At 41.4% G+C, this 24407-nt stretch overlaps 1 protein-coding gene across 1 annotated transcript in view; it reads left to right on the top strand.

Moving 5' to 3' along the window:
• The window catches only part of LOC306747568 (FERM, ARHGEF and pleckstrin domain-containing protein 1-like), a gene marked incomplete at its 5' end in the record, with an annotated part of 45088 nt that extends 41364 nt beyond the window's left edge, over positions 1-3724 (top strand). Inside the window, 3 exons of the mRNA XM_079230626.1 lie at positions 1206-1313; positions 2238-2389; positions 2492-3724. Coding sequence (XP_079086752.1) covers positions 1206-1313; positions 2238-2389; positions 2492-2573 — 342 coding nt within the window. The 3' untranslated portion in view covers positions 2574-3724. The remainder of the gene's footprint in view (positions 1-1205; positions 1314-2237; positions 2390-2491) is intronic.
• Between the last annotated feature and the right edge of the window lie 20683 nt (positions 3725-24407).

Below are 24407 nucleotides of genomic sequence, written 5' to 3'. Positions count from 1 at the left end.
GTGTTTCACCGACTTAGTCTCTGTGTTTCTGTCCTTCCCTCCCTGTCTGTCCCTCTCTCTCTCTCTCTCTCTCTCTCTCTCTCTCTCTCTCTCTCTCTCTGTCTCTCTCTCTTTTCCACATGCGTCTGTGCATTCCTCCGTGGTAGAGGACCCTAGTCCAGTCAGTGAGAATAAGGCCCCCCTGGTGGGGCCCCCCAGTGGCCAGGGACCAGTGCCTCTGTCTGTTATCTGCTGGTACCGTGTTCAGAGCCTCTCCTTTAGTGAATCCTGCAGGAGTCTAGAGGTAAAGGAGCCAGGCAGACAGGAGAGGGCCAAAAATTGTTGCATGTTGTCATTCCCTGTTTTATACTTTCTTTACCTTTTTAAAGCAATTAGATGATAAATGCATCAGGTGTTTAACAACAGTAGATTTACAGTTTACTTCAAACGGAGGCTGGCCATCTTCTACATTTACATTATTGTTGGCACATATCATAGAGGACTAAGACCAACAATATGTGCATTATAATACCCATACTACCATACTGTTTAGTATGCCAAAAGAAATTGAGTATGTCTGTGTGTCACATGCAGTATGCCCAAAATACCAGGATGTTCTACTGCATCCAGTCGCAGACAGTGTTCACCTCTTCAAGACTTTCTGACTTGCCTAACCCGTCTGTAGCTCTCGCACTCATTTGTTCTTAAAAATGAGGTCACAGTTATATTGTTTCATTGGTGACTTCCTTAAACAGCTGGGCACTGTGGTTTTTAACAGATGTTTCCCAAACAAAAGTAAACGGTGTATTTGTAGACGGACTATTTTCAGCTGCCGATGAATACACATTTGGTACTTTAGTGATTATTTCCATCAGCACGACAGAGTGTATGGAACTTACTCAAAATATACAACAGTGCACATGTTCATTGTAATGAAGGATTATGTCACTGCAACAGTGCGTTATTACTAGTTTTTTAACAATAATACATGGCACATAGGAATAATCTATTACATTTGAGGATCAGTTCACTATTGGTTTTGGGCTTTTTCTGGCTATTTGTTTTATTATAAGAAAAATCTAGAATATCACCATATATATCCTTTAATTGTATTAATCCTTCTACAATTTAAAAAAAATCTAAGAGCTGTAGGCTATCAGTGGTATTATAATATGTATTACTTAAAATAATCTTCGATGTAAAACTTGTTGTATTTGTCTTTGTAGAATCAGCTGTCTGGAAACTTGCTGCGGAAGTTCAAGAACAGCAACGGCTGGCAGAAGCTCTGGGTGGTCTTCACCAACTTCAGCCTGTTTTTCTACAAGTCTCATCAGGTGACGAACCTTTGCTCTCAGCTCTGTTTGTCCAGCGAACACATCTCCGCCTCTCCCACGTACATCCCCTCCTCACTCTGTTGTGTTTACCCTCCTCTGGGCCGAGAGGCATCACGTCTCTGTGTAGAATGTCAAATCGTTGGTCCATGATGGAGCTTTACTGGCTTTCCCATGCAGGTGGTTTTTAATCTCTTCTCTTCACACTGTAGCTTTTTGTTGGCTGTTTACATTTTCACAAACAAGTTTGATTTTCAATCCCAAAATAACACTTAACCAATACAAAAACTATGTTATACTTTAAAAAAAGTAATTATCAAGAATCAAGGACAAAATCATGTTCAAGGCCAGAAGCACAGCTTCTGGCTTTTCTTTTTTACCAAAACATTTCTGTTTGTTTGTTTTGTTTGCTCCTTTGTCTTTCTATTTTTTGTTTTGTTCTGTTTGCCTCTGCCCTATGTAAAGCATCTTTGAGTACTTAGAAAAAGCTATAAAGTATTATTAATATTATTCAAACAAATTACTACCTAAAAGTATTCTGAAATAGTTTATTATTCAAATATAATAGTTTAAACTAGCTCCACTTCTACCATCTACAACCGTAAAATGCTGCTTGCATAATTAATGTTTCAGTATTAATCTAATTAATTATAATTCATTCACCTTTTAAACTTTTGCTGATACTTAACGTCTGTATTTTTACTTACATTTGTAAGTGTAAATTGATTTAAAGGCTTTTACTTGTATCAGGGTATTTTGTTTGTATTTTGTCATTTCTAAAGGATATCACTGCACGGTTTTCTGCTGTACCTTTTTTGTTGGGAGCTATTGCCTGTGTATTTATTTTCTTTAATTCCTAGTTGTGTAGTAATTAACAGACAAAGATAAATGTTAATTCTAATTCAATGTCTTTTTTTTTTTTTTCAGGATGATTATCCGTTGGCCAGTCTTCCTCTGCTGGGTTACTCCGTCACCATCCCCTCAGAGTCTGAAAACATCCACAAGGAATATGTCTTCAAACTGCATTTTAAGTCCCACGTCTACTACTTCAGATCGGAGAGTGAATACACTTTTGAGAGGTACAGTGTAATCATTCAGATGCACAATTACTTCATGTGTTTGTAGTTGTGTTGAGTCCTGGTAATCAGAGGGCTGACTAAAAAGCTTCTCTCTGGCCGCAGGTGGATGGAGGTCATCCGCAGTGCCACAGTCTCCTCCAGCGGCGCTCGTGTCCGAAACTGCAAAGAGTCCCATCTTCACTGAGTTGGCTCATGTCTCCACACACCCGGTCTCCTTCAGGCGGCATCAGCCCTTCCTTTTCCCCCCAAGACTCTTTTCTTTTCTTTTCTACACATATCTGGGACATTTGTACATGTGTCCATGCACATTTGGTGCTTTTGAATGCTTTAATGGTGACATGTCCGCTGGTTTAGACTGCATCAGAGACTGCATTTTTTTTGGCATTTTTACTCTCAACTCTGAAACCTCTTTTTAAGGATGTCATTTTATACTGTTTTCTAATAGTCTGAACTACTTCCTATCTTCCTGGTTTTACATTTTGTCATTGGTTGTTTTTACATAAGGAACGTGTTGATGTAGATATTCAGCATTATTTCTTAAATGGTTAAACTATACATATGTCAAAACGTTTTTGTCTATTCTATCATCTTATTGAAAACTGCTGCTTTGAAAATTTCCTCCAACTTCAGTGCCAAACTGGTTTATATTAATGTCCAAGACTTTTAAAATGTTGTTACATGGGGGATAAGGAGTGTCTCCTTGTACTGAATACCATGACATTTTAAATCATGCTAAAACAGGCCGCCCTTTAACTGTCAATGCTCTATTCACACCTGGCTCAGCACAATGTGTTCTTGTTAAAAACACAAGTGATGAAAATATGAAATTATTTTGTTGAAATATTGACATTACCCTAGGATTGATCACAATGTTGCCAGAGGTAGCTGCCATCACAGATTAATGCCATTTCCATTAAAATAAACGTTATATTCGCTGATCTTTATTATATGAATACGTCTCAGACAGTTTTGCTTCTTTATTTTTTTTATTAACTAAAGTTCCCCTTCAGCTGTATGAGAAAGTGTGACACGTGTACACAATCATGGTAATATGAATGTGGGTGTCATAGAAAGCTTTAAAGATTATGTGTGAACTAAATAGAAACTTTCAGTTCCGAGCGCCGTTGCCCTGAACGAGGTTTCCTCCTTTAAACGGATACCAAATCTTTTTATGGGTCTAAATGAATGGAAATATGCATTTGACAAGGTTTTGCAGTGAAGCAAATTAAATGGAAAACCCCAGTTCTGCTTAGAATTGCAGCTGTTTTTTTTCTTTCCTTCCTTTAAGACAACAGAGAGCTCGTTGGAAATGAAAGCAATAAAAACAAACTTATTCAAAATTACTTTTGTGCTATTTGTGTTTTTATTGAAGGTGAAGAGGCTGGAGTGATGTTTTCTCAAGGGAAATGTCAGTACATGTGCAGTAAGGCAGCTCTTCAGTGTGTTTACAGCTGTGACCTATAGGTGGCATCATAGATTAAGAGTTTCAGTTCATTCAAGTCATGACCACAATGCTTGTACATGTTAAATGTAAAAGTCTCTTGAAAGTAAAGACATGTGATAACATGGAGGTCAGTGCATGTGCCAGTATGCAGAAACAGTCATAGAAAATGATAATGACAGTTTACTAATATCTAACCAGATAACATGGATAATAGCGGTGTGTGAACACTTGTTTCTCAGTTTCATTTTAGACTGTCTAAAAGTCATGTTCACCCTCTATTAGAAGACAACATGTGAGAAATATTAAGCTATTGTTGACAGAGTGATATAAAAATGTGGCCCTTCTAAAAAAGACAAAAAGCAATACAATAGTCTGTTTTAGGTACCACATCCTCTCACTAAATGAATCTGCGTATTATTTACTTTTATCTATCTTCTCATAAAAGTAGATTGTCTCCTAAAAAAAGTACAAATATTCAAGGAAAACATTGAAATTGTTCTAATTAAAATATGTGTATTATGTGTGTGTGGAAATGTATACAGTTCATTGCAAAGTAGTATTTACTTTTCTCTATCTAAAAGTAGATCTTCTCCTAAAAAAGAAAACAGAAAAGAAATATTCAAAGAAAATATTGAAATCGGTATAATTAAAATATTTCCCCCGTCTAATAACAGAAATGTATGTGCAATAGGCATCAAAGCTCAGTTTGGGCCCTAAATCTTAATTAGACTCAATGATGAGTCTAATCTGATCTCTTGTCAGGGAACCAGCTTGAAACTTTCTTGGTGTGTTCACGTGTAGTTAAGTTTGTAGTTTTTCAAGTATTAGAAGGGACAATAGTAACACTTTAGAAACATGCTCCTCAGAGTTGTCATTTTTGTGGTGGTGGTGAAATATTGGTTCAGGCACTATTTGAGAGTGTGTGGTCCAAAGTCCAGCAGCTCTCTCTCTCTCTCTCTCTCTCTCTCACAGCCGGCGGTGGGCAGGCCTTCACACCGGTGAGGGGCGGAGTGCGCAGAGGCAACCCGCTAATACACCTCTGGTCTGGCGATGGACAACCAATGAGACACTTCTTTAAAGGATTCTTTATTATGACAACAACAAATCCGACAGAAGAAGACACAGGCAGCACCGGGGACACTGCAGCACGCGTTGACTTTTATAAAGCGAAAAGTGCGAGACCGAGCCGCGGGAGTGAGTCAGCAGCCGCAGCACAACATGACACAACTCGTGGTGTTCACCAGCGGGGATCGGAGAGACGGATAAACCAGTGATGCTTCTTCAGCTCTAAATCTCGCTCGTATAACTTGTGGATTGAACGGGTCATTGACGCAAAGCGGTGCGCAACGATGACTACTGCAGCGGCGCAACCGGAGACCAGGAGGTTTACGCGGGGTCTGGGGAAGCCCGGCACCGCGGCGGAGCTCCGGCAGAGTGTCTCTGAGGTGGTTCGGACGTCCGTGCTAGTTGTAAGTAGACTACACACCTTAATACCCTGCTCCTCCGTGGGCAGTGTCCTCAGGCCTGGTCAAACCCTCCGAAAACCTGAGAATTACCTGCTTTTACGAATATGTTCAGCAAAAAGTCAGCTGACTTCAGATCAGCCGGGTGGGAGTACATGTGGGCTTTACAGGAGGAAGAGTATGGCATGTGAAAGAGGGTGATTTGGAGGGAATGAAGGTGTGTGAATGGCAGTGGTATTTAAAAAGGGGGTGGTTTGAACCTTTATAAAAAGCCCTTGAAACTTTCTTTTACTTGCTGTGTATTCAGGACATGTAATGCCTTTTGTGTGCATTGGTAATTGCCACAACGTTTTTGAAGTCCTTCTCTTTCACCCAGCTGTGTGGGTGCACATTTGGGCTTTCTGGGTTAAGAACTAAAGGTCATATTATGAAGTGTGTACACTTGACTGAGAGATTGATTCAAAGTGAACGACTGGAGAGAGTTTGTAACATTTTAGATGGACTATTGCATAGACTATAGCACGGTTATAACAATCTCTCTCGCTGACATTTTATTGTACATTCACTTCACTTTGTGGGCTTTGTTGAAATGCCAGACTGTTGTAGAAAAATTTCACTTTCAGACACACTTGTCTAAGTGTCTTATTTCCTGGCAATTCTGTCACGAATCAGTGCCTGATCAAGGTGTTTTGTACTTGTGTCATTGAGGGCATCCGTTTCGTTGAGATGACATAATGCCTCCTCTCAAGTGAAAGCATGTGGCTTCAATTTCATGCTTCAGACACCTATAAAGTGTCCAGTGACTGTGAGATAATGCTGAATTTGACCGTCCAACATCTGGGCAATGAGGACCTGCAGTATAGGCTACCTCTTCAGTATCAGTTTTCCACAGAGCTCAGGAGGAAAAAGGAGTCGGCCCTTTTGTTGCAGCCGAGCTTGTTGGGTGTTTGGTGCTCCTCCTGATTGTTCCAGCTTTCCTGGAAGAAGTTGCTAGGTAACCGAAACAGACACCGTCCAGGCCCTCCGTCAGGGAAATGGAATCCTGAGTCAGGATCCCAGACATCCAACCACACCTTCAAATTATTTATTCATTCTTACTCTGGTGCACTACCAGAGATGCCTGGAGGGAGGAGAGACCAGAAAGGGATATAAGTATGCATGTTGGGAAATCAACATGTTTTAAAAAGGGCTTGATCAACTTGAAGAATCTCTCTTGTTTTTGTGTTTTGTATCAGCAGGCTTCCAGCAGTTCATTTGATGATGAACTTATCTGCAGATATGTGCAGGGGCGGGTTCAGAAACATTTTATTGTAGTACTTGTCATTCTGTCTTTTTGTGGTCACTCTGTGTCTCTTTGTAGTCTTTTATGTCTCTTTATCGTCATTTTGCATCTCTTTGTAGTTTTTGATTTGAGTCTTTACTCGGTAGGCCTATTCAGTCATCCCTAATATACCAAAACCTGTCTACTTCTGACTTAGGTTGTGGGGCACCAGTGTGATCTCAGGGTGATTTCACCCCTTGCCTCGCCTCAGGCCCTGTCTCTGGATATGTGAGCTGTAGAAGTGAACATATGGCCGTGTTGTTCAGTTGAGTGGGACAAGAATTTGACTGTACACGAGACCACTGTCCACACAACTCGAAATTAATTCCTCCGTGAAACATGTAAATACCTCCGCAGGAATATAGAGGGATCTGTGCCGTGGATATAAAGAGGGGATTGTAGCGGTTATCACCCATTCCGATTGTTGTTTCAGCTTGAAACACACATTGTTCTGTCCTTTTTAAACTCCCAGAAACATAGATTATAAAATACAGACTACATACATGCCTATTGGTCATCAAGTGCACTGAGCTGCTCTCTTCCTTTCCCAACAATTTGTGCACGTTTGTGAAGGCCCACACTTGCTCGAGCCTCTTTGTTTATTGTTGGAGTGAGAGCAGAGAGGCTTGTAATAGGCCAGAGCTCTCAGCTGAGGCATCCCTCTGTTTCTCCACACTTTAGGCATGCTGTGACAGTATTAGCTCCATGATGGCTGTCATTAGCTTTGAATTTGTGGTGCTGGTGGTGCACTTCGATGTAACACAGGGTGCTGCCAATCCAACTTTGCTTTGCATGGAACTAAAACCAATTATTGTGTGTGTAAAGAGTTTTGTTATGTTTTTTGTTGTTGTTGTAAATGTCATTAATGTATCGGCCAATGGGCATATAACAAATCGATGGGAGTTGGACATGTTTAGTTAGTGTATGAAACAGCTGTGGGGGGAGGAGGGGTAGTTGTGTAATTGTAATCAATAGTCCTAACTGCCTATGAGTATGGTGACTCAGGTCCTCAGTGTTCCTGCCATGTGCCTGACCCAAGGGAGCTTGAGGCCAGATGGCTGTCATTATAGAGGAGTGATGCCATTAGCCGCCCATGGCCAGTGACACACACACACACACACACACACACACACACACACACACACACACACACACACACACACACACACACACACAACCGACTCGCTGTGAAACGATAAAGGAAAGTAGAGGTCTCACATGTGCTGCAGAAAAGAACATTTGAATATCGACAACATGGACAACTATAAACAGAGCACACATGTTGGTTAGACATTAAAGCCCCATTTTCAAGCTAAATTGCTCCGACGTCTTTTGGGCTGGTTGACAGCATTTCCATCTTGTAGTTTCACAGTACATCTACATCCACAAGCAGAGTTAATTCATCCTCCCTTGATGCATATACGTAATCCTCCCCATTCCCTATTACAATCCCTACTCCCTCTTTTTACCTGTATACCGCATCTTCCTGCATCATGTGACAGGCTTTATTTTCTAGCCTGTGTTTGCTCAAGTCAAACATTTGCAGTCATGAGCCCCCGATGCATTGCATAAAAGATGCAGTTTGTGCAGTGATCTCAAACTGTGGCCTTTTCTTCAGCTTCACATGATGCAATACTCTCTACGTCCGTCAGCCATCTTGATCTGATCGCTGACAAATGCAAACCTGTTCTTTTTGAGCTTTCCAAGGTTTTGTTTGTCAAGATGTGGGAATCCCAGGATTACCTCGAGTCGGTGGGTGTGTACCAGGGACTTTTTTTCCCAACTGGTTTTGACAGAACATGTTCCGTCTTTGATCGTAACCGAGTTAAAGTCATGTCCTCTCATGCAGTGAAGCCTGATTTGTTAGTCATGCACTCACCAAATATGTGCTCAGTAGACTGACCTTAGGTCTGCCAAAACTGCAAGAAAAGAACTTCAAAACTCTTGTGTGCGCTCGGAGTAGACTCTACTGTCTGTCACATGTGCTGCCAGTCAGAACATGGCTTGGCTGTCAGTGTTGTGAGGCCTCGGCAGCTTGACCTCCCTCTGTATTCCTCTGTCTGTCACTATTGGGCCTAAAAGGGTGCATAAGCTGCCTCTGTTGCTGTGATAGTGAATGGTACTTCAGAAGAAGAAACCCGGGGGTAGAGGTGGAAGAGCAGATGAGTTATCTGAAGGGGTCAATAATACATGAGGCTGCTCTAGTAACCAATGAACCCATTAAGAACTCTGTCTTTCTAATATGCGGCTGTGGATTAGACGAGCCCAGAACTTTGATACCATTTGGTACAAAATTCCACAAAGTCTTTCACTGTCTCACGGTAATTAAATGATAAAGTTGTGTTGCTGTTGCATAACAACCAACAAGAGTTTGTCAAACTTGTTTTAGACAATCATCTGTGTCAAACGTTGCCTCTGAAATACATTTTCCTGAATATTGAGCTGTAAATGCTCAGTTGCCATTTTATTCGGCACACCTAGAAACTATGCAGTTTAAATGGGTTATAATGTTCAGTTTTTGTTGAAACAGTTTTTGTGAGGTATTGATTCAACTTATTTTGAAGGCTTGATGTTGTTGAATTGTGTTGTGTTACACTGAAAGGTAAACCATATACAGGTGGATGGGGTACCATGGCTACAGTCCCCTCTTGGCATCTAAAGTGACATGACGGAAAAGCCATCAAGGTCCGCTGCGTTATATAGTTTAGTAAATATGCACTGTTGTTCAGTCTCCTGTTGTTTCTCGTTTTCAAGTTAATACTGACTGGAATGGAAACATTTAAAATTCACAAGATCCAGACATAAGCAGTTGTGCATGGCCTGTAGAGCGAAGGCTTCATGGAAAGTGAGAAATGAAACACACCCATCAAATTCACTATAAAATGTGTCAGCTTGGGTTGGGGCTTGGCTTTTGGCAACTGTGGTTATAATCAACCAGATTTGCTACTCCGGGCTCTTGCAGTCAGAGTGGGAAGCTTGAGAGAATGTCTCAACTGAGCACACGAAGGTCGAGATAATATAGAGCACTTTGTCAAGAACTGAAAGGATTTCCTTCATCCAGCCTTGACTGCTTCTGGTTAGTCCACATCAAGTACTGCAGGAGCCAATCAAATGATCCCACAATCCAAAACAAATGATTACATATCATGAAAATGAATCACACTTGGTTTACCTCTTTGGGACAGCTGAGCGTATGTACTATTTATTTGTTACAAACCCCTCATTGTGCCAGAATGTATTTTAACCACATGTCAAAATAAGTGTTAAATATGAATTTTGAGCCGAGACAGTATCTCAATATTTGGTTTGTGGTCACATAACAAGATTATTTAACAATTTCCTGGCTCGGCGTGGGAAATGAGTAACTATTTCACATACAAAATTAAAAAATCAGTGTACACAGGCATCCATGTCTGTGTACCAATTTCATGGTCGTTACATAACTGTCTCATTTTATATCTGCATTTCCCCAGATGCATCCATGCTTAGTATCAATGTCAGAGTCGATTTTTCTCAAAACAGAAGAAAGATCATTATCACCATCGCCACCACAAAGACTCCAAAATGTTTCCATCCCGCCCGAACAGGAAGTGCCCATGACTTCCTGTCCTTCATCTTCTTGTGGGAGAGGCGTTTACTCGATAGAGCAAGTTTCCTGTGGCTGTATTCGGGCTGACCAGAAGTTTTAGGCAGAGCTCGCTGGTAATCCGCCCACTCTGTCTGATAGAGCAGAGCTGTTTTGGAGGAGGTTTCCATAACAGAGAGGCGGCCTGCAGGAGAGCCTTGCCAGTGGGTGTTTTCCTGTTAGCAAGTGCATGACACTTTGTTTTACACTCACCTCCTGTGAACATATACATTTCTCTCATCCAACAGTATTCATAATTCATAAGTCGAGGCTTGTTGCTAAAGCGAAGTTTGTTTTGAAGGCTGGAATGCTTCCCCTCTTTCTGTCTAGTTGCTGTGCTCTCTCATCCATCCAAATGGAGAATAGTGAGGATTAATAGAGCTGCTGGGTGGTCGATATTATGGAAGCCTTTAACGCTGCTTTGTAACAGTCTAAATCCCCCCATACATTTACAACGCATCAATCTGAATCAAACTTCCTTTTACATCCTGCTATGGAGCCATGACTGCAGCACATCATCATCAAGTCAAGTGGAGCGTTGCTTTGCCTCCATCCTCGATCCATTACGGCTGCTATTTTTGAGTCAGCAGGGCACACTATGAAGGCAAATCAATGTCAAAACCCACCGGCACAACTGAGATCCACAGGTATAGAGGTCCCGCACGTGCAGCTCAAGCAGCCACGGACTCAAATTACTTTTGCGAGAAATCACGGATAGGGAAACGTTTTACTGCACGGGTACTTTTACTTTCGGTACTGAAAGTACATTTTTTTTCTGATAATAACTTGATTAAGGTTCTCAATGCAGGTCTTTTAGTCGTAGTGGATTATTATTTCATCTGTGTGGTATTAGTACTTTTACTGCAGTAAAGGATCTACATAATTTCTCATCCACTATTGACTTGTCAGTGATTTAAGATCGGGAACTCACTTGGCAAACAGTTAATATACAAACAGTGGTTTCTAACCTTGGCTGCAGATCCATGACCGGGTCAACATTCTTGCTCATAGTGTATACAGCTACATTGTATCTGTTAACTTCTGTAAACACAACAGTATGATTTTGAATATGATCACATTGTGTTTTAATTAATTAAGATCAAAGAGTTTCATTGAGCTGTTGGGCACAAGATGTTTAAATATCAAACACTTTTAACTCCAGTTTATTTACAAAAGAAACACAATTTAATTGTATTTGAAAACGGTTGGTATCAAATGCATAAACGTCATCCATCTGCATACCTCTTATTTTGGGAACAGCCTTTGAGATGCAGTTTATTCTCATGACACTAGTACTCGGCCTCGCCTGCATCCTAACTGCGAGAGGGAGTGCAGGCCCACATGGCACAGTCTCCATAAACCCCAAGCTGCTTCTAACAGGCACATGAATGGCACATTACAGCAACCCGGCCCACACGTGTACAAGTCAATGAGAGAAATGTACGTTAAGTTAGAGAGGTGAGTGAGTGTTGGCTAATGGTTGAGACTTAAGCCTTAAGCTCCAAAGGCAAAATAATTGCTCTGCACACATGCTGTTTTAAAGTGCACCTACAGATTAAGCTCATGGGATTAATCCCTGAAAAGCACTACAGCACTCCTGACTGGAGAGTGAACAACACACCCATGTTGGCTGACGGAGAAATGTCTAGAAAGAGCAGACTAATGTCTAGCACATTTCCTTTTAAGTCCCTTTTACTCTCCGAGCCTCCTTGATTTGTCTATAAACGTAATGTGTACCTCCCTTCCTTCACTGCAACTGACCATTAACTTGTAATTGTGGGAACACGGCTGTTACCATGACATATGAGATTGGAGGGTATCCTGTATAACACTTTTAACCATGTCATTATTTTTTTCCACCCAATGGATGGCATTCTCTCCATTTTTGAATCACTGCCAATTACAGGCTTTGCCTTCTCCTCTGAGTGGAGGTTCACTTTACTTGACGAGTGTGGAGTTCACTTGATTCTTTGATGTATGCTACACTCAAGTACTTTCAGCCTTTTGAACTTTGATAATGTCTCATAAACTTATTATTTTTAGCCATGCTAACATGCTCTATGGGGTATGACAATACAACGTTTGTCGTTTTAAGTGAAATTACCAATGAGAATTATGGCGAAATTATAAGAAAATTCTTCCTACTTCTTTTCGCACCTGTTTGTTTTAGTTGCTCTCCTGTGTTATTGATGCAACTCCTGGGATTTAGTGCCAAGCAAACGGCACATTCGCAGTAGGTTAATCTGCTTTGCACGCATACCTCTCGCTCTGTCCTCCTCTGACATCGTCGCCTCACTGCGGTCAGTGACCTCCCACTCGCGCTCGCCACACAGGTCACACTGGCATCAGCGGATGTTGGATGTGTTGTAACACAGAGGGAAGGATTAGCAGACAATCGGCCAATACAAACCCTTGTTTCCGGTTCTGAGATTTAGAACCTATGTGGCGAGTCTGGTAAAATAGAATACTTGCGTGATTTAACATTCGCCATTCAAGTATCACTTGACGCAGAGCAGAGGCAAATATTGGATGTGTTTGGTCATGATTGTGAAGCATTTATTTGTTTTGTGTTGAGGATAGACGGCTGCTGTGAAGTGATTGGGGAACTACTTAAAATGCCTGCTCTGTGCTGCAGTCTGACCGCTATCAGACTGCAGAGATGAAAGTGAAAGTTGCTATTGAAGTTGTTATCGTTAATCTGGGATTCCCCTGGAAGTTTAGAGCACCTATACATGTATGGGTATGTTCTAGACACGTCTCAAGAGCCTTCCATCCGATCTACTTGACACTTGGTGGTTGTATTGCTGGGAACCCAATGAAGTATAGTGTCGAAGTTTGCACAATTTTGGTCACGTTCAATATTCATAAACGTTGAATAAACAACCAACAGCGCTCTGTGCAACAGCGTTGGTGGGGTTTCTGGCTCTGTGGACGAAGTTGAGCATGTCGTGTGCAGCTCGTCTCTAGAGGCTGAAGCTCTTTGACTGCTGGATATACTCATGTTACATCCGACCTCTTCTTCACTTCCTTGTTGTGCCCGTTCGGCATGCCTCAAACAGGCATTGCACTAGAAATAAATAGATAAAGGTAGGAGCTCCTCAATGTGGAGTTTACCCGTCTCTATGATGTTTCCCACAGTGCATGCTGGTAGCCTCATTAAAGAGAGACTACATTCTCTTCTACACTCATTCTTATGGCTTGGTGCGCTGTGCAGGGAGTGGATAGGACCTGCCACAGCCAGAGGGGATCAACTGTAATGACTTTTCACCGGGCTGGCTGCATAGCTGGCATTCCTCACTCTGACACACTGTAGCCCAGAGAGGGGGGGAGGGGGAGGGGCACAGCCTACAGGTGGCGGTCCGATTACGAGGTGGTTTTTGGGGCAGTGTTTGAATCTCACCTTTTGGATTTGTATGTAAACTTCTTCATGATAAAAAATGGTAGTGGAAGTAGTCCTGCCTTCCAAATCCAACTAAAGTGATATCAACAAAATGTATTTGAAAAACTTAACAAAAGTAAAAGTATTTATTTAGCAGAACAATTAACAAAACAAGCTCACCTGCTTATAATATATTGCAATGCTTGTTGTTATTATTGTTGCCTTTTACTGTTTTAAGGCGGAGCTAATTTGAATTGCTTTGGGTAGTTAGGTAGTTTAGTCCACTGGTTCCCAACCTAGGGGTCGGGCCCCCTAAGAGGGTCACAAGATAGATATGGGGGAGTCATGAGATGAGTATTGTGATTGTATTCTGCGACATCAGTTTGTTCTTATTTTCAGACTTTTGTCTAATCTTTGCTTTCACTGCAAAATATGAGAAACAAGAAGTTTAGAGGAGGAATCTCTCTTTGGCAAAACAGCAGAGCCAAAAACATTGTGATTCACTGCTTTTAATCTGTATTTTATAAGGCCACAATAAAACTTAAATGTAGTTCTTACTGTTGCACAATACAATGCATATTTACAGTGGCCCTTAAGTGCTGAACTTAAGTGCACTGTCACACTGGTGGAGTCATTCTGTGCGAAGCTGAGCACCCACAAGTTTAGACGAGCTGTCCGATGAAAAGAGAATCTTGATGAGTTGCTGTAGTCACCCATTCAAGAAAAATTTACATGAAAAGCTGAGCTCTTTTTTTTTCTTTCTTTGAAAGCTGAAACAAGCCCATTGTGCGCTCTCTGCCCACAATAAACAAATGAGTTCTGGTTAAAGTAACAAATGCACTGAGATTTATTTATTGATAAAAACTTGTTCATGTGACATTTTATCTGCTGACATTCACAAAAATGAGGGATGAAAAACTGCAATAGCTTGAAGACATAAATGAAAGTCTTACACAGCCGGAAATCAAGTGAATGTGGTAATCACTGTTTGTTTTTCTGAAAAGGCCTGTGCACATCGTAGAGACGGAGCTCTCCTTGGGGCTAAAGATGTTTAAGTTTGCTCCCTGTTTGTTTTTTAGGGACTTTGCATTGTGTGGCAGGATTGAGCTAAAATAAGTGAACTGGATGGATAAATAAAGTTAGCTCTGTGGTGCTTATGGAGCAGCAGCAGTGTTTCTGTGCGCCTAAAGTCCTGCTCTTAATCACACTTGTTGATGATGAACAGAGGGATCTGAGACGGTGCACTGTTGACATTCGGCCACACGTGATATTGTATGATGAGCCAGCATACCCTGCATGGTGTGGGGCATCATACACATGGAGTATGACATCCCTGTTCTTCGCCGTGCGCCGTGCTGTGCAGATAAACGCCTCAGTGTCCCTGACTTGACTTAATCTCCTTTTAGCGTCTCCGCCCAGTCTTTAAAAGCCAGCGACCCCATCCCCCACCCACACAGCAGTGTGTTGAATTTGTTCCACCCATAACGTTTCTATTTCTCAAAATATGACGGAGCTGTTTGCGCTTGTCATCAAGTGTTTTTATTTACAATTTCTTTGACATTTTCTTACATGCTTTCTCAAGTGACTCGCTTGAGTCTCGGAAATGTCGAATCCATCCAAATCCATCTTAGTTGCTATAGCAGCCACACTGCTCGTTGTGGTATTAACCTGATCCATAATGCCAGTTAAATCTCTCAAAAAGCGAACGACAGTATCGGCAGCAAATAATGAGTTTTTTTGTTTTTGCCATGAAAGACTTCTGCTGGACTGGTGCAACATGTGTGCTACTCAAGACTCAGACAGGCCGTGGGACAAAATAAGCAGTTCAATATTGACTGAATTGACCCAGTCAAGCAGGGATGTATCCTATAACATGTGTTTCCTCTGTCAGGAAGGTAGGGGGCCTCTGAGAGAGGGGGTCAGTGCCAACAAACTATAACTACAGGGTAAATCAGAAATTACCTGATTACCACAGATCTTATTACATAATAATCATAATCAACATATCAAGCGGATTTCTTTGTATTGTGAACAATTCAACAACAACTTCTTATCATGTTTGTGTATATCCAAGTTGTCATATCAGTTAATTGAATCTAATGGATCTAATAGATCTTAGATATGTATATGTAATTTTGTATTGCCATCTCAATATATTAGGAAGATAATTGAGAAGTGGTTTATGGATAAAATAACCATATAGTAATGTCTGATTTTGTGCTAATCCACCAAATTAAATCAAATCACTTGAATCCAAAAATCGTATTAAAATCCAATTTCTACACAACGTGTTTACATGATGGTATGGCTTTTATATATTGTCTCACTGTATGTATGTCATCATATCAGCCAACTACATCCAAGATTGATGCATTTTTTTTTATCACAAACCACTTTTCCGTACTTGCACAAGGCAAATACATCATTTGCTCTCGTGCAGTCGCCATCGTGGATAACAGCTTCTTGTTTCTGCTGGCGGCCTCCCTGTGGAGCTGTGTCATATAGTATTACGGTTAAATCCACTGCCACTTTAGTGGTGCAGGTGCATGGACATGCATTTATCTCCTCGTCTATCCTCTGTTTCCTTTGATTGTCAGCAGCGCTCATTGAACCAGGCTCAAGAGGATTTCCACTGATTACAAACAAAGAGCCAACTGAGATTATCTGATCCTTACAGTTTCCCAAACTCCTGCCTCCCCCCAATTATCCCCACCCCGTCTCCCTGCCACACAGCGCCTTCAAGTCGCTACCAAACCAGAAAGAAATGGTTGGATTATCTTAAATTAGCGTATAAAAGATGCATTACCTTTGCATTTCTCTGATTTAATTACCTCCATTTTATGTTCTCATCCTATTTGTCATTGGTTCCACTTTCACATTGCATCCTGTCTCATGCTGTTTTGCAGTTTAGAGGCTATTAAGATTAATCCACCCTCTCACTCCAGCTCCGATTTACACCTCCCTCCCAGAATGCCTTATACGTCAGATGGCTATTACTTCCTACTATTTCACCCTTTCTTCCCTAACATGACACCTTACATGTGATGTACATACAGTGTCATGCTTCTGTGAGGCAACTACTTGCATTTAATCTGCTCAGTATTCTGCGCAATTTGCGGGATTTGTGGGATATTTGAGTAAATCCGTTTCCTCAGACTGTTTGAGGACATTATCCATGAGCTGCTCCAAACAAAAAGCAAAGAACCTGGATTAATCCTAACTGCTGATTGCTTGTTTTCTTTCCTTAACAAGCCATACTTAATGTCTAATCTAGCTGTTAATGACCAGCCTTTATGAAGTCAACTGAAGCCTGGCATTACCGGTATATAGATTTAGCATACGTATAATGCATCAGTGGCTCTAAATACTTATATTTCAGTCAGTTAACCGTATTATGTTTTCGATATAAAGCACAGCATAAATCTGTTTCACCCTAATTTGAAATTAACATTCTGTGAATCAATATTAATATGTGCTGTCATAACAATGCTTCACTTGTAAATCAGTTACTTGATGCACACTTAATAGCCGGAAATGTTTCATTACCACACTGACTGATCCATGAAAGTGTAGAGGGGAAACACACAGAGTGCTGTAACTGTGTGGTTGAGTTGCAGCCTCTAAAACAATGTCGGGCCAGTAAGGGCTTGTTTCAGGATCTCTCAGCTCGCAACTTCCATGCTGCATGTCAGAGCCTGAACATGATGACTGAACATGATGATAGCGCTCCCTCCCATCCCTCCTTCACACCTGGTTGCTGGCCAATGACCTGCATGGTGAGGGTTGTTTGGATCAAATCAATAACAGCTTGACATCGAGGAAACATGTTTTAACTTGGTGAAAAACATGCAACCTGGATGTTTTGGTTTCCTGCCTTCTTCTTAATGGGCATCAACAACAACTAGTTTTATGTCATCACTGTGTGTGTCAGGGTTATCACTAAGCCCCTGTCAGCCTTGGGAAGTTTAACCTCTGTTTGGGATTTGAGTTTTTAGGGCTGTGAAAATACTGTCAGCAGGCTGCTTGTAACACTCTCTTCCCGTAGAGTCTAGTCTATAGCTTCTATATCTGCTTCCTGTATAGCGTGTTGAGTGTGGGGAGTGATTGTTTTCACACTGAGCTGCTGGAAATAACACGTATGTGACAAACAATGGCTGCATTATACCAATAGTCAATCTGAGAGCAGGGAAGGAAGGTATGTCGTCACACAGTGGTCACTGGATAAAGGACCACCACTGCAATCTACAGTGAAGGAGAGTTTTGTGAATTTGCATAAATAACCCATGAAGCTTGTTTGTTTTGTTTTCACTGTCGGTTAATAAAATATATGTTTTCATGAAAATATATATGAATAGGCTTTCTTACTACTTAGAGTTTATCTTAGAATAAAGGTTGTAATAGATGCTTTTCAGGGTAGTATCATCCGGTGCCTGTAGGTGGCAGTAACGGCATTCATCAGCTGTTGTACATTTTACTATTGCATAGAGCTCTGTGTTTGTGGGTCTTATGTGTCTTCTTTCTGCCGTCAGCTGAAATGCGATTGAATTGTTTCAATGATTGTTTTTCTCTGTAATACTCCCCTGTTTTACTGTGTGCTGTGCAGCAAGTTATCACCCACTTTCCAAAAAAAAAAAAAAACAACTGCATTTTATTTACCAGAGGTAATTTTAAATTTGCAATTTGATCAGTTTTGTGATTCATAGACAGCTTGAATAGGCAACTGTTTTAATGAGATTACTCTGTGTTGTGTATAGTGAAGCCAAAATAAAGTTGGCAGGGGTAACTAAGGGTGACTGCAGGCCCTCAGGGCTTTGGCACTGCTTCAGTCCTCTGTTGGTGCTGCAGCAGAGGCCGTGGAAAAGCACTGCTTCATTATCAACATCTATTAATGATAACTGAACCACCGCAGCAACCTCACTGCAGATCCAACAGAGCTGCACTCAGGAAGTGTGTGTGTATGTGTGTGTGTGTGTCCTTTGTGCAACGTATACTTATTCTGTGCCTGGTGACCCCACTACAAAGAACAGGAAGCAGTACCCCTCAGGAAAATGGGTTATTTTCTTCTCCTGGGATAAATAAACCATCCCAAAATACCAAGGAAGAGGATGTGGCCCTCGTGTATTTGGTTTGCACCATTCTAGGAGGGACAGGATAACCTGGTGTCAACTCCAGGTCAAAGAGAGGCTTAAGTTGAATCCATGTCTTCGTTGCATGAATCAAGTCCTATTCAGTCTACCCTGTTGTCCGTTGTCACGTGGGAAGTATTTTGGACCTGTAATGTAAACTTCTGCATCTAAGATGTGACGTATTGGCTTATTGAAATTCCAGGCCTATCTTTAGCTCGCCCACGTTTGTAACGGTACCCACATAACTTTTCTCTTAAACAAACTCTTGAGAAACCAATTCAGACTTTTATTCTAGGAAGCAGCAGACTTGTGATTCTCAAAAACCTCTCGAGGGTTAATGTCGCTCCTTCAATACAGTTTTTACTTCTTCCATTTGTGTTGTTGAACTTTGGAGGAGGTCAGCATTACTCAAAATATCTACAAAAACTCTTGAGTGTTTAGGAGTTTTGATTGGGTTTGAAGGACAGTGGGCAGAGAGGGGCGGCTTTTGTTATGGCAGCGAGCGTACGCGTACACGCACACACACACACACACACACACACACACACACACACACACACACACACACACAAACACGCGCCGCACACACACACACATCAGCAGGAAACAGCCACTTCCTTTTTTGAGTCCCCAGAGAGTTCCAGCTGGGAGCCATGCCTGTTTTATCTGCCCTGCTGGATATGTGTGTGATGTCACTGTGGTGCACCACATTGTGGCCTCTCTCTGGACACACACACACACACACACACACACACCCTGCAGAGCCCCACAGCAGACCCTGGGCATGGAAACCAGGGCCAGCTGCTGACTTGACCTTCATCCTAGAGAGGCTCCTCAGATGAGATGCCAACTCCTCTTAAACTCCCCTCTACTCCTCTGTGCCACGCCGGGACATTTCTGTCTTTGTTGTGTAGGATCGTCCACTCCTTAGTGTGAAAGGGGAAACTCACGCTGAATCTTTTTTGTCCACATGTGCTGGCTTTGATGTTGTTAATTCGGCTTCACCCACCACTCGCTGCTAACAGCTTGAATGTGCTGTATTAGTAGGAGTGGAAGAGGAGGAGGAGGAGGAAGAGGAAGAGGAGGAGGAGAGTAGTTGTTGAGGTTTCTGAGGATGTTAGATCTGTATTGACCAAGAAATCAAACCATGTGATCTAACATCAGTGTCATTCTACACATACGGTACATTAGTCAGAAAACCTCAAAAACTACCTCCATTTTAATGGAATAGAGAGCAGAACCTGATACAACAATGTTTAAATATACCAAATGCTTTGAGTTAAGGATAAGATAATTTTTTATAACAAATGATTTAGGTCATGCAGGAGGAGCACTGCTCACCTGGCTTAATCTAAGGTGCTGGAAGTATCAATAAAGTCCACACTGATAAGAGATGTCCACACTTACGTAGATCTATGAGGTGTACACTTTAATTGAGATTTCGGTCTGAAGGATCTTCATCAGGGCAGGTGCACAGTGTAAGCTGAGGCTTTGTTTTTTTAGACAGTTAATGGGACAAAGCAATACTTAATTGATAATGAAAATATTTTTTATTTGCAGCTCTATTCAAAATAATGTTGTGAATAATGTGTTTCACAGAATTTACCCAGTCCATATGATTTGAAAGGTGTTTTTAAGTCCTCATAGATTCACAAAAAAGCCTGATAACACTTTTCTAGTGGTTTAAAAGCTAAATGTATAACATCCTCTAAGATGTTTTAACTTGCACATTACGTCTCTCGTTAGTGTTTTGAATCTGATGCCGTAAACACAACAGCACAATTGTCATTATGCTGTAAAATACATTTGTGTTTAGTGTAAAAATACTTAAGCCTTGCTGCAATGACAGCAGCAGTAATCCATGCAGCTCCACACACCAGTAGTGTTTCAGTCCGGCTTTTATCTCCTCTGCAGCTGCTGCAGAGCTGAGCAGCATCTTCCACATCCCACAGAGGATGTTCACACTTGAACATCCCCAGATGGACCCACTCTGTGCCACAGCACACTTTAACGCCCCTTCCATTCTCACTGCAGCCTTTGCCTGGACCTCCAACTCAAGATTTGGCTGACACAGTCCAACTGTGTACTGCTGCAGGCTACAGGACCACTTAGTGTGTCTGCTACAGACATGCTCAGTATAGACGTCCTCTGGCTGTGCAAGGGAACTGGAATGTGTACCATGTCAGGTAGTGCTATATATATATACCATATTATATTGATTATACCGAGGCAGTGTGTGTGTGTGTGTGTCACAGTCAACAAGAGATATGAAACAGTCTCTAAAGTAAAGGATGTTTTTACTTTCCTAGCAGCATTCTGCTTGCTGCAGACTGTTTCTTGTGACTGGTGAAAGCAACTCTGCTACACATAATGACTCAGCCATCCTCAGTCTGACCTTAATAATTCATCACCAGTCAAGTATACTCAAAGCATATTTCAGAATACAGCACAGAAACTCAAGCAAACTTTGTGTTGGCACCTTGCCCTTTTTTCACGAGACAGTTTTACATGGAGAGTGACAGTGAAGGTTGGATTAAAAGCCTGGACTTGGTAGTTACATTGTTGGCTGAACCAACAAGACACTTCCTGGTTTAACATTTTTGGAGCGTTGCAGATTACTGCCTATGCCACTGAATCATTTTAGCTTTTTAGTTGCAGCCATCCCATGCTCAAGTGTCTCTTGTCTCCAAGCAATGAAAATAACCAGCTGTAGCTCCTCATGGGCATTCTTCTCCAAGTACATTTCATTTAAAGCCCCAAAGTCTTAAATCACACATTTGTGTTGGAGGATTTAATTTAGGATACATTTTGCTCCTTGACCACCTGGTCTGGACTATTTTGCTTGCATTATATATTAAATAAAAACGTAATAATATCCCTCTTAAATCGGGATGCATGCATATAGCAATCCATGTTTTCAGGTCACGGCATCTTAGTGTTTAAGTGCATATCATATAAAAGCCTCCTGGTCTCTCTCCCAGTGTTTATAGCTCCAATGTCTTCATGAAATAGTGGCTAATTATTTAAAACAATAACAACCTGGTTTTTCATGCAACAAATGCTGCACATGTTACTTTAAATACCTTTAGGTCATTTTAAGGTACCACACCCTGAGAGCAGTATTGTCTCAGCCTCTTTGCATTGTTGCAGACATGTCCTTACATGGACAACAAACATGGATGACCTCAGGGCAAACGATTTATGATCCCCAGCTGTTAGACTTTAAACAATGTCTGCTTTAGTCGACGTGCATCATTGTCCACTTTGTCGAGCTCCTATTTAAGTCTTTCTCCTCTTTGTAATAACTGGCTGCAATAATTAAAAACAAGTTAGTTCAAAAGTAATAATACATTCTTGAGAGGTCACTTTTTTTCAGTCTGACTTTATGAATTTCTATCTAAGGAAATAATGTTGTAACAGAGTTGTATCAATCGAGACTAGTTTTCACTTAAGTCCATATTATTCAAACTCAGTGCAATGTCCACAGTTCAAGTTAAAGAACATCTGTATTGCTTCTTTCCTACACCACCTCAGAAAGGGGTTTATGACATTGCAGCTTTACCAGTTTTACACCAGATTGCTTCTTGTTATTTTACATAGTAAGCCTAAAATCCCTCTTTGCAGCGACAGGAGGATGGAGACCTGATCCGAGGTGTGAGAAAAAGGGATAAACCAATGAGGAGATGTATTTCCTAATAAATCAATCGGCATAATCAACTTCTTGTCCCTCCCTCCCCCAGCATATGCCATCCATTCTCCCTCTCTTTCTCTTCTCTCTCTCTCACTCTCTCTCTCTCTCTCTCTCTCTCTCTCTCTCTCTCTCTTTTTTACTGAATCTCCTCATCTACTCAGCTGCTTGCCTCCCGGCTCCTATGATCGTACAGTCAAATGTAGTTCAGTGTGTCAAGCACTGAAATATTAACACAGCAGCAGGCAGGAATGCGTGCAAGCATTTATTGCTTTGTGCACTATCATGATGTGAGGGATCACCTCACTTTCTCCATGTGTGTTTGTATGGGTGTGCTTGTGTTAGCCCCTTCAATGTAACTTAAAAATAACAAATGGCAAAAGCTTCTCTCATGGTTGATCACTAAAAAGAAGATTCCAGATAGATGTGAGCATGTTTGTTGTTATAAGCGTAATTGAGGTGAGCACAGCTGCTGCCAGTGTGACTTGCTGTATTGCAGCAGCTACAGCGTGTGCATGCCACTGTGACAAACAGGATTTCTTTTTGACAATTCCCATTAAGGTCATAAGGGGTCTTTGAGTGTGCGACTTGCAGCTTCAGGAAGGGAAAAAAGCAGTGATAAATAAACCAAGATGAACACTGCCCCGTTTCCTTGTCTTCCTCACAATCAGAGGGTGAAGCACAACCGCAGCAGATGGAAAGCATCCGCTTTCAAATGTATTTTGGCACAGTTGGATCTATTTTTTGAGTTTATAATAAGGATTACGTTAAACCAAATGTGTCTTTGCAAGTGTCTTGCAGAAAGACAAACTATAGAGACGGGAAAGTTTTTTTTTTTTTCAAGATTACATCTTTTTATGACGTATTTCCTGTTCTTTTCTGCTTTTGTCCTCCTCGTTGAAGTCCTGAGACTTTTAAATCAAAAGCCATACTATCTGATGAATCATTCCCTGGCATTTAAAAAGTATGTGTATGATAAAAATGTTGTTGTTCCACTCCCAATATATCTGTGTACTTGGCAGAAAGGCCAGCTTGTGATCAAGCAGCAGCTAATCTTTTGTGAAAAAAACCTCCCTTTTTGATGTCCAGTCCTAAAAGATTTAAATCCTCCCATGTCCTTGATATGTTTTGTAAACAGAGGTTTCTTTGAGACGTGAGTCAGGTCACAGGATTTTACACCAGATGTAATTGTATTACAGTAAATGTGTCTTTTTTATTAATACATGACATTCATTTAATGTGATTCATCCATTTCTGCTCGTGGCTTTGGTTTCTCAGCTGAACTAAATAAGCATTCAGCCATATTGCTGTTTGCCTGACCATGGAATCAGACTCTCCCTCTGGATATAACCACATTTATTGTAACCCATTTATTCCACAATTATTCATCCGGCTCCCAGAAGGAGTCTCATTTTGTTGAGTAAAAAAATGAAAGGGATTTATTCATTTGATCAAATCTACATTATGCAAAAGTTGAAACGAGAAGAATGAAAATGGGAAAGCGTTAAGAAATGCACATAGTGGCTCAAGAGGAGAATGAGCAAGTGACTTGGCGAGTGAGACAGATGCACATGCGAGCCTGCGTTGCACCGAAGCTCAGCATTGGTTGAGGCTGCAGCAGAGCTCACACAGCATCCCATCCCTCCCATCCCTCGCTCTCTGCTCTACCTCACTCACTTACTCGCTGGATCTCGTCTGCTGACTGAGGTATTCCTACGAGCACAGACCGGGGCAGCATAGGAATTACAGTGAGACTCTGTGTCTGCATAAATTCTTCCTTCAGCCGTTCTCCTTGGCTCTCCTCTCTGGATCCTTTTTTTTTGCCTGGACACCAGCGCTCTCTTCTCTGGTCAGGAGCTGTGGATTTGCGGGTCAGAGTTGGAGATGATGGAGCAGGGAGGAGCAGGGGACAATCAAGGAAACTGGGTCACTGGTAGACTCTCCTAACTGATGCCTGTTTGGACCTGGAGGA

Source organism: Taurulus bubalis, assembly GCF_910589615.1.
Source record: "Taurulus bubalis genome assembly, chromosome: 15".
Lineage (NCBI taxonomy): Eukaryota > Metazoa > Chordata > Actinopteri > Perciformes > Cottidae > Taurulus > Taurulus bubalis.
The sequence above is the reverse complement of the archived record's forward strand: the minus strand, read 5'-3'. Positions and strand labels throughout refer to the sequence as shown.